The 15,810-nt window shown below is 41.3% G+C and overlaps 1 protein-coding gene across 1 annotated transcript in view; it reads left to right on the top strand.

Moving 5' to 3' along the window:
- The first annotated feature begins 354 nt into the window (after positions 1-354).
- The window catches only part of Ca8 (carbonic anhydrase 8), an 86,811-nt gene continuing 71,355 nt past the window's right edge, over positions 355-15,810 (top strand). The window contains exons 1-2 of the mRNA XM_042665957.1: positions 355-646; positions 2,049-2,240. Of these exons, the coding sequence (XP_042521891.1) occupies positions 547-646; positions 2,049-2,240 (292 nt within the window). The 5' untranslated portion in view covers positions 355-546. The remainder of the gene's footprint in view (positions 647-2,048; positions 2,241-15,810) is intronic.

Here is a 15,810-nt window from a genome sequence, read left to right as displayed (position 1 = left end):
TTTTAAATTTTATTATAGGGAATTCCAGCCAGGAGGAAATTGAGGAAGGGGAGAGAGCTCTGGCTACAGCTCTGGGGTCCTGCGAGCTGACCTTGGACAACCCGTGGGACGTGGGAAGCCCGGCGCCGGCGGCGGGGCAGTAGCAGCGGGAGTGAGTGCCGGCGGCCTCGCGGAAAGGCCACGGAGGACCCTGTGTCCGCGGGTCTGCTCCGAAGCCAGTTTCCTGCAGCTCGCTCCCGGGTGCCCCGGCCAGCCGAGCGAGGTGGGCGTGTCCTCTGGGGGCGTGCCTTCGCAGGGTGGACACACCCCCGGCCGGGTTTATAATTCCACTGGCTCACCCCGCGGACCAGCGCCTGGAGTCGCACACGCTCTCCGCACGGGTCGCCGGACTGGCGGCGGGCCGGGAGTCCGCACAGCCCGCTCGCGCCCTCCGGCGCCCCGGCCTGTGCGCCCCCGTGTCCCCCCGCGCGCCCGCCCACTCCCGCGCGTGCCCTCCCCGCTTCCCACGCGCGCGCTCGTCCGGCCCCGCGGCCCCGCGGCCTTCCCATGGCTGACCTGAGCTTCATTGAAGATTCCGTCTCCTTCCCGGAGAAGGAGGAGGATGAGGAGGAAGAGGAGGAGGGCGTGGAGTGGGGCTACGAGGAAGGTAACCCTGGATCGCGGGGGGTTCTTGGGTTCTGGGGTCCTGGGGCAGGACGCGGGGCACTGCGCTCTGCTGAGGGTTTTTTTTTGGCTCCCCTGGCGCCCCCTCTTTCCCCTCCCTCCGCCTGGTTCCCGCGGGAGGCTCTCCAGGGAGGTGTGCCCTCCGCCTGCGGTCCCCCCGCCGCCCGCGGTTGCGCCCGCGGTTGCGCCCGGCGGGGCTGGCCGGCCCGAGGGCCGCCGTGGCACCTGCTGCGGTCCCCAGCGCCAGCCTTCCCGCCCTGGAGCTGCCAAGAAGGGCAGCGGTGGCTGTTACTCAACACTTTGCGGAGGCAGTGTTAAGTGAGATGATCAGTTTCTTGCTTTCTAATCTTTTTCATGAATGGTAACTAACATGATCAGCTCTTTCTTGAACGAGTCTTAAATTTCAAAAGCGATGTGGGCTTGGCAAAAGGGGGCTTACTTCTTTCTCTCTCTCTCTCTCTCTCTCTCTCTCTCTCTCTCCCTCCCTCCCTCCCTCCCTTCTTTCCTCCCTCCCTAACCTCCCTCCCTCCCTCCCTCCCTTCCTTCCTCCCTTCCTTCTTTCCCTCCCTCCCTCCCTCCCTCCCTCCCTCCTTCCTTCCTCCCTCCCTTCCTTCCTCCCTTCCTTCTTTCCCTCCCTCCCTCCCTCCCTCCCTCCCTCCTTCCTTCCTTCCTTCCTTCCTTCCTTCCTTCCTTCCTTCCTTCCTTCCTTCCTCTCTCTCTCTCTCTCTCTTTCCTCCTCCTCTTCCTTCTTCCTCCTCCTCCGCTTCCTCTTCTTCCCCCCTCCTCCTGCTTCTTTTTAGAAGAAACTTGTTCCTGACAACATAGGGCGCCTAATAGCTCACCATTGTTGCCATATAGAAGATAGAATTTTAATTTATTACGGCTTTGTATATATACACACATATGTATATGCATATATATATATATAATACACACACGAGTATACACGTAGACACACTTTTTACTGTCTCATTTCTTTTTAGAGGTGCTCACTAGCATCAATATTGAAGTTTTGGGCATGTGCCTACTATGTTGAAAGTTATAACTAGTTCCTAACTATGGATCATAATTTAAGGAGAAACTTTTGTGATTTCTAATCACTGAAAGATGACTAAATGTTTTAGAGCCATAGACTGTTACAACTAGTGGACAACTACAAAAGAAGAGAATATTGCATTGGTGTACGATATTGTGTCTGGTATTTGGTAAGATTAGATCGTTCCTTACATAACAAAAGTATCTTGTACATTTGTCATCTAAGTTTCTGTACAGAAATTGTATCAGATCCTCTTTGTAATATTAAAGGTCAAAGAAACATTTAAACTTGTTTTTCCATGTTAAATCTGTTCTTAATTTTTTTTAATTTTTTTACATTTTGACCTTAGGTGTTGAATGGGGCTTGGTGTTTCCAGATGCCAATGGGGAATACCAGTCTCCTATTAACCTAAACTCCAGAGAAGCTAGATATGACCCCTCGCTGCTGGATGTCCGCCTTTCTCCAAATTATGTGGTCTGCCGGGACTGTGAAGTCACCAATGATGGACACACCATTCAGGTTATCCTGAAGTCAAAATCAGGTATTTTAGAAAACTTGTGTGCTCTGTAAACTAAGGTCTTGGTGGAGTTGAACTCTGATTTAACTTGTGCCACTTTAAAAGTAGAACTAACATAGGTATGTTTTCAGGACATCTTTGCATTTTGGGAATTGTTTCCTAAGGCTGCTGAAATCAAGAAGATCTCAGTTGCTTTGCTTTATATGATGATTCTGGATCCATCATAGCTGGTGAATATGTGCTTTGTGAAATAAGGAAAGTCTAGAAAGTAGGTGGACTGATGTACACCTTTTACTTTTCTTCATTTTGTTGATTAGCTGACATTATTTCAATCATTGTTCTCTGTTTTACTACTTTGTGAAATGGAAGATGAGGACTTAGTGCTCTTCAGGTTTATAAACTTTTCAATTTAATTTTCTCTGCTACGACAAGATGAATTCTAAACAATAGCACTGAAAACTCCACTAAACTCCACTAAAGATTTAAATGGCAAAGCTCTTGCTTTTATTTATTTTTAAACCACCTACTCCTGCCATCTGAACCTGTTTGAGATGGATCTGAGCTGATTTGTGGAGGATAGTTTCCAGGGAAATTGATGTCTAGCTTTAATATAATATCATGCTTTTCACAGTGAACAATCTTTACCTTTGGGAAGAATGTAAAAGTAGAGTATGTTCAAATACAAACATCTGCTTGAAAAAATTATCCATATTGATAATTTGACATTTTAAGTCATAAAATCTTAAAATTTAATACTAAGCAAGGCAAGTATTGATTCCAACTGTGGATTTTAATTTTTATTCATTGTGAATTTAGATTCTACAAGATAGTCATAGATTCATGGTCTTCCCTGCTGGGCAGAGTTTGTCTCGGCTGGAGCTCCCTAAGGAGATTCTGGGTATCACATGTACTTAGTCAAAGAGAAATAGCAAACCTAGATTTGAACTTAAATCAGAATTTTGGGATGTTTACCAATGATCAGACATTCTGTATTTTTGAGGTATCTTGTAAAATTATTGAATATTTACCATGCTGGCATATACAAAGCATCTTAAGGTAGTACTTGTGTGTACTTCTGCAAGTAAATTTTTATAGGTCCATATAACAAAGCCACACTTCCTGTTGACACCAGGAGGAGTATTGGTTATTAAGGTTGACAGTTGTTGAGGATTCATTGTCTAGTGAAAACACAATTCTTTAAAGTTTGATGTAAATGTTAATAAATCATTACTAAGAGAATAGATAATGACTAAATGCAAATCCCCATTGAGCTAGTGTATATTCAGTGCTGCCTCACCAGGGGGGAAGAACTATGTGAATTTCTGCCTATGCCCGATTGGGGCACATGGGACCCCCAGCTCTATTCTTTGCGTCTTCAGAGACCTTCCAATCCTTCAAAGGCCCGGCACTGCTTCTCATGATTTCTTCCCTTTTGATGGTTCTACATACTGAAAAAGTTAACTAAAAAACATGTTTTGACCAGTTTTTTTTTTTTTTTTTTAGATTATTTAAGCTTCTCAAAGTAGTCTTTAAGTCCTTACTACCCCGTCATTTCTTGAGTTGTATCTTTAAGAAAATGGAAACTGGCATAATTTAAATAGTTGAAATATTACTGTATTTCTCTCTACCTCTGTTTTATCTGATTTTTCCCACCTTTAGTTTCTGTTCACTAGTGACATGTGCTTTGAAGTACTTGTACCTTTTTAGCTACTTCATGTATAGTGATCTCCGTATTCCTTAATGCTGTGTTTATGCAGTTGTACTCTGATAGTTAAGATAGCTTTAAATATTAGGTATTAATGTTTGGAAAATGATAACAGGTCTTTTATAACTCTCTTTGTTTGTTCCCTCATTGTCATGTACCCTCTTTTTTTGTGCTGGTCCTGGGGCTTGAGCTTATGATCTGGGCATTGTCCTTGGACTTTTTTGCTCAAGTCTAGTGCTCTACTACCTGAGCCATAGCTCCACTTCTGGCTTTTTTGGTGGTTAATTGGAGAAGAGTCCCATAGGCTTTCCGGCTGGGCTGGCTTTGAACTGCCATATTCAGATCTCAGCCTCCTGAGTAGCTAAATTATACGCATGGGCCACCAGCACCTGATTGCCCCCTGTTTTTAAATACTTTCTATTCAGATTAATAATCAGTTTTTTGGTATTCTGATGAGGCTATTATTTCCAGCTGAGTCTAAATTCTTTCCAGCTGTGACTATATTCTGTTTCTTTTATTAAGCAATATTTTCCCCTGTAAAAATATTTTTATTAACTTTTAAATCTATTTATTATAAATTCATACTAAACATTCTGACAGATGACAGATCTTTCAGCACATTCACAGTCATCAAATTGTTTTCCCACCTTCCCTCCTTCTCAATTTGTCTTTCCTTCTTCCCCTTGGTGAAACAACTCCAGTTGGGATCCTTCAGTGATAGTACACCTGTAAAGTCTTTTGATTATCTCCAGTATTAGATTTCTTCTCTCCTAAATGTAGATTCATCCTCTTTAGGGCTACTCCCTCACTGTGGAGAGTTTCTTATTTCATTTGTTCTAAGGTTTATGTTCCATGAACTTCTGGACAGAGGGGTAAGTGAAGGGAAGTGTAGGACTATCTGATGTGTCCACAAGGTTGTGTTTAAACCTCTTGGCTTGACTGGATTTACCTGGATGGTCGTCTGGCTTGGAAGTGATTCCAAGCATCATTTGGATGTCATTTCTATACTTTCTCTGGCCCTAGTCATGGGCTGAGATCTAAGGCCATATGCCTTTCAGTCCGTCTCTGCACACTGTGTAGAAGCTTTTATAGTTTTCCCTTTCCTGCTGTTTTGAAATTTTATACCCACAGATTTTTGCATGGTATTTATTTCATTCTATGTGCTGGGCATTTGGTGGGTCCTTTTAATCAGGATAATTGTGTCTTTTATTTCCCTGAAATTGTAATATATTTCTTGTACTGTTTTGTTTATAGAAATGCATATGGTGTCACACACTTATAATCCCAGAACTCTGGAGACTGAGGCAAGAGGACTACAAGTTCGAGTCCAGCTTGGACTACATACATATTGAAGCCTGCCTAAAAAAATGTTTCTCAGTTTTTATCTCTGTCCTTTTTATTTCTTTCAGTTACCCCTACTTTTCCTTTTCCTCCATTTTCTAGTAAGTTATTCCATTTTCTTTCAGCTTTTTTCCTGCACTTTTAATTCTTGCTTACTTGCTTGCACACACACACACACACACACACACACACACACACATATACACACACACTCACACACACTCACTTAGAACTCATGATCCTTCTGTCTCAGTATTCTAAGTGTTGAGCTTCCAGGTGTGTGCTACCTTATAGAGCTTCATATTTTTAATTTCTAAAATATGATGTTCTGTGACTTTAAAAAAATTTAAAACTTGTGGGATCCAAGCTGAGCACCAGTTGGATAGCTTATGTCTACCATCCTAGCTACTCAAAAGCTGAGATCTAAAGACCATGGTTTAAAGCCAGACAGGACAAATTCTTGAGACTCTGATCTCTAAATAACCAGAAAAAACCCCAAACCCAATCAAACTAGAAATGGAGTGTGGCTTAAATTGTAGAGTAGCACCAGCTATGAGTGACAAAGCAAAGGGACAGCCTGTGACCTTGAGTTTAAGCTCAGTACTGGCAAATTTTTTTTTTATAACATTCAGTATTTCATGACTGTGAAACTTTTCTTCATTCTTTCCTATATTGCTTCTTTCCTGTTCTGTTTATTTTAGGCTCTTCCATATACTTGTTTTGGTCCTTGTCTTTGACTCTGAGAGTCTCGTCAAATGTGTAATGATCTTGGTTCCTTGTTTGTACGTGAGAATGGCCCTAAAAGTGAATGAAAAGCTCTGAGCACAGGGTCTGGTGTACCTCATGGGGTCTGGTGTACCTCATGGGGTATGGTGTACCTCATGGTACCTGACTTTCTTGTGGAGACCTCTTCACAGGTTTCATTGATTTCCCTGGAATGTATCTACTTTTTGCTTTTGGTTTTGTTTTTGTTTGGAATAGAGGGCTAGCTCACACCTGGTTCTTGGCCATCATCAGGAACATCACCATTTGGTACCCATTTTTCTTCTGTCAGGGAATATAAGGTAGTTTCCTGGCTATGAAGAATAGGAGGGAGAGGCATAACAAATTCTCTTAAAGACCTTAAATATATTTTCCTGCTTATAGTTTCCTGCTCTGTACTTTTCCACAGGAGAAATATTTGATGTCTTTATCTCCTGAGTCTTTTCAGCTATGTGACTTCATTTGTCTGTTATAACAAAATACCATAGGCAAGGTAAGTTATAATAGGCATTTATTTTTCACAGTTGAGTCTGAAGTCCAAGGTCAAGTTGGCTGTCGAGTTAGCATCTGATGAAGACTTGTACTGGGCTTCATAATCGTGCCTTGTTGCTGTCTCCTTATCTGACAGACGGGAAAAAAGGGCCACAGTAGCTTCTGTGTAAGGCATGAAACCATTTCTTAAGGGTGCAACTTCATGAATCACCTTCTGAAAGTTCCCATCTGTGATGTTGTTGCATTTAGGACTGAGTTGCAACATGCATTTTGGAGGGCATGCAAACATTCAAACCATAGCACTTGCTGTCAGTGGTATTCGTTGCTGGCCTCTGCCCTTTCTCTGCCTATAGATTTGTTTTGCTGAATTACCACCTTTGAGTCCACTTTAGCAATTCCTCAATTTCTCTGAGGCTGTTATTTCCACTCTTGTTCATTCTGCCCTAGTGAATTTTTGGCCCTTTGTTTAGTGAGGATTGAGAAGTGGGGGTGAGGGTGATAAGTACTGGAATTCTGGAGTATAGTTCTAGTTGTGTGATTGGAGCTATTTCCTTCATTTATAGCGCATTGTCATTTTAAGTAAGAAGCACTGTATAACTAAGCACACCTATTTTTTGTGTGATGCCAGTTCTGGGTCTTGAACTTAGCTCTTGGGTACTATCTCTGAGTTTTTTTGCTCAAGGCTAGTACTCTACCACTTGAGCCACTGCTCTGCTTCCAGCTTTTTGCTGGTTAATTGGAGATAAACTTCTCATGGATTTTTTTTGCCTGTGCTGGCTTTGAAATTTTATCCTCGGACCTCAGCCTCTTGAGTAAATAGGATTACATTTGTGCTCCACTAGCACTTGGCAGCACACTTATTTTTAATTAAAAAATAGAAATTAGTGCTGGACAGTGGTAGAGTGCTTGCCTTGCATGCATGAGGCCCTGGGTTCTATTCCTTAGCACCACATAAGCAGAAAAAGCTGGAAGTGGTGCTGTGGCTCAAGTGGTAGAGCACTAGCCTTGAAGTGAAGAGCTGAGGGACAGCGCCCAGGCCCAGAGTTCAGGCCCCATGACCGACGGAAAAAAAAAAAAAGAAAAAAGAAAGAAAGGAAAAAAAGAAAGAAATTAAAATGGAGTTTATACTTACCACACTACTGAAACCTCAGATCTTCTTGAGTCTGTCAGTGGTTGAGGTTACTTTGTTTTTTTTCTTTTTCACTCTTTTTTTATATTAACCATTATACAATTATCCTAAAAGGCAATTATATTATAATAATTGTATAACAATTTGATGCTTATGCTTACTTAGTATAGCTTCTTAAACATAGTTTTAATGATTTGGTTCCCATATAGAAGCCCATCTGGATAAATTGCCTTAATTTGTAATTGAGCTATTTCATGGGCATGAGCTGAACTCTCCTGTCCCCTCCCCATACCCTCACCTGCTAAAACCTCTCAGGCCAGGATCACTGGTGTCCTGTTTCCCCCTCACCCCAGTGGCCAGTGTGTAATTCTTACTTTAACTCTATTTAAGTTGAATGGAATTTTGGGAAACCTTCTCTACTATTGGTCCCTGTGACACAGTCTCCTGATGTTTCTTTTACATTTTAATTGCCTGTTCTCTGCTAGTTCTTCACGCTCCATTATTCTTAAATAATAGGTTTCTCAGTGTTTCCTGGTGAACTCTCTTCTCAATACTGCACACACCCCACAGGCAGTGAGTGTACCACGTGGATGTTAAGCTACTCTGCTCAGTGTCCTTTTTCCAATAAATAGCATCTAGTTTTAGGAAAGGGGATGTTGCTGTAAGTCCTCTGGGTGACATGGGTTTATGGAGGGTAGCTGGGCTGCCAGTTTCCTCCAGTCACAGACCCTCTGATGGGTGCTGGACAACATGGACTTCAATAGTTCAGGTGTGAACAGTCCTTTACTCAATGAGAAAGTTATGTAATCTCCCCTATTGTTGACTGTTTTTATTTTAGAACTCTGTACCTATGCATGACAAATACACTTGTACATCACATCATTGAAAATACTGGCTGCTGTTAATTTGTCCTGTAGTTGCCATTTTTTCCTTTCAAATGTATTTAGCTCATTTAACTTATGTGCTAGTCCCTCAACATTTACTTATTTCTTGCCACTTATAAATTCACTTATCTCTAAAGCCACGTATATACTATGACTGAAATGACCAGGAGGGGAAGTCTATAAATAGCTTCTAGTCCCTCTGTCTCATCTGCAGTGCTGGGAGGCAGTAGAGCCTGAGGGGACTTAGAAAGCCCACAAGCTAAGAGAACTATATGCATTGTTAGAGAACCTGGACCTCAAGCATGGTGCTCATTGGTGTCCTCTGACTAGCAGGGTGAATTTGACAGTCTTTGTTTTACCTTAAGTTACATAATTTCGGATAAGGTAACTATAAACCAGACCCATTACCTGCTCTCTGTGAGGTTGCTGTGATAGGTCATGAAAGATAAATACAGCAGGGGAAATTATTTTTGGTGGAAAATATTAGAGAAAGGGGTTGTGGAGAAACTTCTTGTGTCACTTGAAATGATCCTTGAAGGGTGAATAGCTTAGAGGTGTGGTGGGCAGAAGGGACAACATACAAAAGACAGATGTGGGAGGGTCTAGAGATAGTACAGGGAAGCTAAGTCCTGTCGTGCTTCTGGAAGAGACGATTCAGTTATTATAAAAGGAATTAATGAGTAGGCCTGGAAAGTAGGCTCAGTGGTAGAGTGCTTGCCTCACATGCATGAGGTGCTAAGTTTGATTCCTCAGCACCACATAAGCAGAACAAAAGCCAAAGTGGCGCTGTGGCTCAAGTGGTAGGGTGCTAGCCTTGAGCTGAAGAGCTGAGGGACAGCGCCCAGGCCCAGAGTTCAGGCTCCACGACTGACCAAAAAAAAGGAATTAATGGGTAATAGCACAGAGGTGGTTTGGAACACAGTTATGAGGGACCTCCGCTGTCTACATTTTCTGTAGAATAATGTCAGAACTAGTGTGTTGCTTTAGGAAAGGTAACCTGGGATCCCTTAATATGAGACTGGATCTGTGAGAGTTTGGGAGCTGGTTTAAGGGTTTATGCAAAAGACTTAGTAACTATAGCCCTCATTTATTACCTGTTGGAGGAAGAGGAAGGGTGACATGGAAATTTCTGAGATATAGTTCATAGAACTCCAGTGAGTAGCCATGTGGCATAGAAGATATGACAGAGTCCTTGAAGAGATAGGCAGTGGTGGAGCTCCTAGACTGGGTCTTGGTTCATGTTCTGTCACTGTTCCTGGCCTTCTAGCTGGGCATATTCAAAGTGGCAGTCAGCACTTTCTAGGGGTGACCTAACCAGACTGTGGGCCCTGTTGTCACCTTAAGCATGTAGAAGTTGGTTATGGCCACCATAGAGATAATTTCATTTCTTAACATTTAAGGTGCATAGGCAAATTACAATAAAATATATTTGTGATGGTGTGACAAGTAGCAGAAATATAAAAATATAATAATGGTAGTCCTCACTAACCTTTAACTGGAGATTACACCAACCCTCTACTGTGTTTTTCCTATCATGCATACCTGTGAGAAGATATAATTTAGGTAGACTAACAAGAGACTAACAACAATAAGTAATAATGCAGTCCACCAATTCTAATAACATACTATAAAAGTTAATGTGAATGTGGCTTTGTTTTTCTCTCTGGAATTTTCCATTTGGCATTTTCAGCTTATGGTTGACTGTAGTTAACTGCAGTTCTAGAATGTGAAGCTGCGAGGAGGGTCTTAGCACAGAATGGTAACCAAGAGGGTTGTGAGATTCAGGTAGTGAGAAAGCATGAGACTGTTGAAGGCTGCTCCTTGACAGGTCATTCCATCTGATTACAAGCAGTGTATTAAAGGTAATGACATCTTGTTTTTCAAGACAAGGGCTTGCCATGTAGTCTTAGTTGGCCTCAAATTTGAGATTCTCCTTCCTCAGCCTTCCAAGTGATGGAATTATATGTGTGTACTACCACACCAGCAAGAGTAATGGCTTTTTTTCCCCCCGGTTGTGGGGCTTGAACTCTGGGCCTGAGCACTGTCCCTCAGCTCTTCAGCTCAAGGTTAGTACTCTACCACTTGAGCCATAGCACCACTTCTGGTTTTCTGGTGGTTTATTGGAGATAAGAGTTTCATGGACTTTCTTGCCTGGGCTGACTTTGAACCACGTCCTCAGATCTCAGCTTCCTGAGTAGCTAGGATTACAGGCATGAGCCACCCGTGCCCAGCTGAGAAGAAGCGCTTTTATTTATGTGATTGAAAAGAGTATTCATGGAAGAAAATCATTCACCTCTGAATTATATACCTCTGAGGTATATAATTCAAAGAAGTTGAATTATAACTTTGTCTGTAACTTGGAAGTTGTGTTTGTGCTAAATATGCCTCCAAAATTTGTACTGCAAGAAATATCTCTAAAATCTGAAGACAAAGTACTTCTAATCTTCACAACATTTTTTTAACCGGTAATGATATTTTTAATAGGTCATCAATGTGAGAAAAATTGCTAATCAGGATAGGTCATTTGTGCCATCTACTGTAACTTAATATAGAAACTTTAATTAGAAAGTTTTACTTCTGGGACCTTTATAATTTTCAATACTAATTTTAGGCTACATAATTACTATTATCAATCATACTTTCCCCCTTCATGAAAACTTTTCTAGTGGTTCTTAGTAACTTTACTTATGTAAAGACAGACTTGTCAAAATATATTGAATTATTTTCACTAAAGTGGCTCTGCATTTTCTGTCTATTGAAATATCAGAGATGACTTTTTTCATGATTCTGTATTATTTATTGTTAGCTAACTGGGGAGCTTGATTATCTGGACACTTTCTTTAATCTGCTTCTTTTTTCGTGCACACACATACCACATACATATTGAATGGTACATATTTTATTGGTAAGTACAGTGTGTTTCAATACAGAAATAAATTTGATTGAATAGGAGACAGTAATCAAGTCAAAACAATAAATTATGGATTATCATCAGAAAAAAAATCTGTGGCTTTGGGACTATAATATAGAAATCCAAAATCACTCAGAAGCCAAATCTTAAAGATGAATTGTTCTTTTATTAGTCTATATGGAGTAGGTCTATAGTACTGGAATCTAATACTGTTGTGGTACCTGCCATTGGTTTTTATCGCTCCTTAATCGTCATTTGGAAAGGCAATATTCTATAGTGACATCACTAAACACACCATGAACCAATGGATCAAGACAGTAATTCTAGCTACTTGAGAGGCTGACAATGAGAAGATCATGATGCCAGACCAGAGCATGCAGAAGAGTCTACAAGACTCCATGTCATAGAAGCAAAGCTGCCTGTGATACCCTCTATGACAGGAAGTTGAAAATAGGCTGAATGTGGCTGATGTGCATGCTTAGGCAGGAATTGAGACCCCTTTCTTAAAAATAACTAGTGAAACAGGGCTGGAGGCATGGCTCGGTGATATCATGCCAGCCTAGAATGAGGTCTGGAGTTCAAATCCTTGACCTTAGTACTGACACACAAAGAAGAGATAAACTTAAACATCCCCCTCATCCACAACCACCACCTTTATAACAAATATCTCTCATAAACCATGGCATTACTATGTATCATAAAATGGGTATTTTACATTCATAGAGGAAGGACACAGTGTTGTCCAGCATCTACAGTATTAGTAGGGGTGGGGAACTTTTTTCTGCTGAGGTCCACACAAAATATCAATATGGACAGACAGCATAGAAAATCAATCAGAAGCATACGTCTTCCATAGACCAGTTGTTCCTTCTAGACACAACCAAGATCAAACATCATTTGAGACCTGATTCTCTTTTCCCATCGAGGGTGGCTATGTCTCCTAAGAAGCATCTAAGGAAATGGAGGTGGTAGCAGTGTCATCCGTTTATTTTATATTCTTTCTACAAGTTTGTTATTCCAAGGACAATCAGCCTATGGTCAGCACAATCTGCATGTTGTTTCACTGTTGCTCTTTTGATGTAATGTCATTATTGCTATTACACCTGCCCTGTAGTGACCAACTATCACTCACCAAAATCTGATATTCAGTAATGGAGGAAGAGTGTATCTTTTAGTATGAATGATTTTATTATGAATATAAGCTTTAAAAAGGGGAAAATAATGCCTTAAGAGGATCTGGCCAAATGGGTAAAACAGAGCTGTGATTTATTTTTAGTCTATAAACACAATCACTCTCAGGAGATGAACAGGTAGTGCTTTTACTTAGTACCTCATAAACTTTGAGTATAGTGTCTTGTCATTTTTTAATGACCTTACATTTCAGCCCAGTAGAACATAAGATCCATGAGATCAGGAATATTGTCTATTTTATCAAAACCCCCAATGTTCTATACAGTGTTTGGTCCAATAGAGTAGATGACGGGGAATATTTGTAAATGGACCTCTGGGGCTTCGAACTTCTTGTCAATGCATGGATCTGTGAAACTTAAATTTCCAAGATGTTTAAAATTTGACCTCTGTAAGTTTTAAGCTAAAGGCATTATTACGTTTGTTCATTTATTTTTGTCAATACTGGGGTTTGAGTTTAGGCCTTCATGCCTTTTAGGCAGGTGCTTTACAACCTAAGCCATGTCCCCAGCCCTTTAGATTTATTTTTCATATATGCTTTTGCTCAGGGCATGGCCTACCTGTGCCTCTCAAGTTGGGATGACAGGCATTAGGGTCTTGCTACTTTTTGTGTGGATTGGCCTAAGTTGCTGTCCTCCTGATCTCTGCCTCATGAGTAGCTGAGATTATAGGCATCCCTTGTGTTTTATTGCTTTTAAAGACATACTGGGGCTGAAATAGTGGCACAGGCCTATAAACCCAGTACTCAGAAGGCAGAGGCAAGACAATTCAGAGTTCTGGGCCAGCCTAGAATACATATTGAGACTTGATAACTAAGCAAGCAAAATAAACAAAACAACAAAAACAAACCCTGGAATTGATCCTGTGGGATTTTGGGTTTTTATATTTTTGGGTGCTGGTTCTGGGGCTTGAACTCAAAGCCTTTGTTCTCATTTGGCTTTTTTTTTTTTACACCACATCTGCAGTCTGGCGTTTTGCTGGTTCTTGGAGATAGTGTTTTAGAGACTTTTCTGCCTGGACTGGCTTTGAACTGTTATGCTGAGATCTCAGCCTCCAGTGTAGCTATGATTACAGATGTGAGTCACTGGTGGTACCCAGCTGTGGAATGTATCTTTGAAACAGAAGTTTCTTTCTCTTCCCCTGAAATCACTGTCAAGGTCAGGTGTATTTTCCTTTTCTGCAAGAAAGTACTGGTAGACTGTTCCATAACAGATTTAGAAAGTGTGTGTGTGTGTGTGTGTGTGTGTGCACACGTGTGTGTGTGTGTGCGCACACGTGTGTATGTGGGCATTGAGTATATTAGATGAAGAGACTTGGAGACAGAATTTTTTTTAATCCTCTTTCCTATTTCACATTTTGTGGTGGTGGTTGTCATTGTCACCATCATAGTCTTCCTCCTCCTCCTCCCCCTCCCCCTCCCCCTCCCCCTCCCCCTCCCCCTCCTCCTCCTCCTCCTCCTCCTCCTCTTTGGGTCCGGTCGTGGGGCCTGAACTCTGGGCCTGGGCGCTGTCCCTCAGCTCTTCAGCTCAAGGCTAGCGCCCTACCACTTGAACCACAGCGCCACTTCCAGCTTTTTTCTTTTTGCTTATGTGGTGCTGAAGAACCGAACCCAGGGCCTCATGCATGCAAGGCAAGCGCTCTACCACTGAGCCACCTTCCCAGCACTTCTTTTTTTTCTTTTCTTCTTTCTCCTCCTCCTCCTATCCCTTTCCGTCTTCTTCCTTTCCCTTCTCCCTCCTCATCCTCTTCCTCCTCCCTCTCCTCTTCCTCTTTCTCATCATTTTCCTCTTCCTCTTCTTTGTTCTCTTCCTTTTCCTTTCTTGTAGTAACATGCAACCAAACCTCCTCTAAGAGAAATTTACAACCTTCTCCTAAAAATTGAGAAGTATAGAAATGACGCCTGAAGCCTCAGGTTGGTTTATGCTGTGCATAATACTGAGTTATGGGTGTTTTCTCTTTCTGATGATGCAGGTGGATGAGATATGAGATTCTAAATATTCTTCTCCTCTTCTTTCTGATTTGGATGATAAGGTACAAAGTGGGTAGATTGATAGTCTCCTTTCCCATTTTTCTTAAGACCAAATTTGGAAAACCAAGGAGTTGGAGTGGTGGTGAGTTTATTCAGAGACTGTGACATCTGCTTAGAAAAAAAAAAGTCACACACATTCTTAAACTCACATTTTGAATGTTTACAGATGAGAAAAATGGAGTAAGCCTCTAGACCAGTTGTGAATGTCTGTAAACTTTCTTGATCCATGTATTTGATTATTTTGATTGTCTTAGAAAATAGGAGCAAAGGAGGAACTGCAGTTTAGAAATCTAGGCTTAAAGAATTCATTGTTTTCTAGTTCATGTTCATAGATGCTGAATTTGGGTTTCCTTGTCCCCGAGTCCTTCTTGGGACGTAAATCAGTTGCAGGCTCTTTGGTGGGTGACTGGGTCAGGCCACAGGAGTTAACCCTCTCAGCCCCCCCTTTCTTCTCATCTCTGAGGATGCTGACATTGATCCTTTTGTGTTTTTCATTTTCTTAATGTAAATTAGGTTAAACATTAGGAAGAACTATGCGATTCCATAACATGATCTTATGCTTATTGTAACTCCCTTGCATTTTACCTCATTTCCCCTTGAGGTGAATTTTAAGGAGCTAAAATGAAGAATTAAATCGCTTTTTATAGTGGACACTTTTTCTTTCTATTGGAGCCCATAGAAAGCTAAGAAACAAATTTGGGAAACACCTCGCACAAGGACTTCATCACCTTCACCTTGTGTGATAGGCTCATTTCTCCATCCATTTTCTGCCTCTTTGTTACCTTACTTGCTCTTATGCATTTTAAATGTATTATATGTACATCGACATAAGAATCCTTAAAGCCTATCTAGAATAAGACACTGAGTAAGAAGCAACCAAGCAAACAAATATTTCTGCATCTGTTTGCTGTTTTTTTTTTTTTTTTTTTTTTGTATTTGGGGGTAGACAAGCACCTGTTCTCAATAGAGAAATCTGGAATTTGTTATTCCAAAATGGCCACCCACATGTGTGCAGCAATAGAGTGTTTATTGGTGAAGTTTTTTTTTTTTTTTTTACTGAAACAACTTTAAATTCTTAGCTGATACTGTTTTAGAATTGGAGAGAAGAAATGTTCAGGATGAAACAATGTTTATTTGTTTTGAGAGTGGCCAT

The sequence above is a fragment of the Dipodomys spectabilis genome, unplaced genomic scaffold, assembly GCF_019054845.1.
Source record: "Dipodomys spectabilis isolate Male_0828 unplaced genomic scaffold, ASM1905484v1 ptg000015l, whole genome shotgun sequence".
Taxonomy (NCBI): Eukaryota; Metazoa; Chordata; class Mammalia; order Rodentia; family Heteromyidae; genus Dipodomys; species Dipodomys spectabilis.
This window is presented reverse-complemented; position numbering and strand designations above follow the sequence as displayed.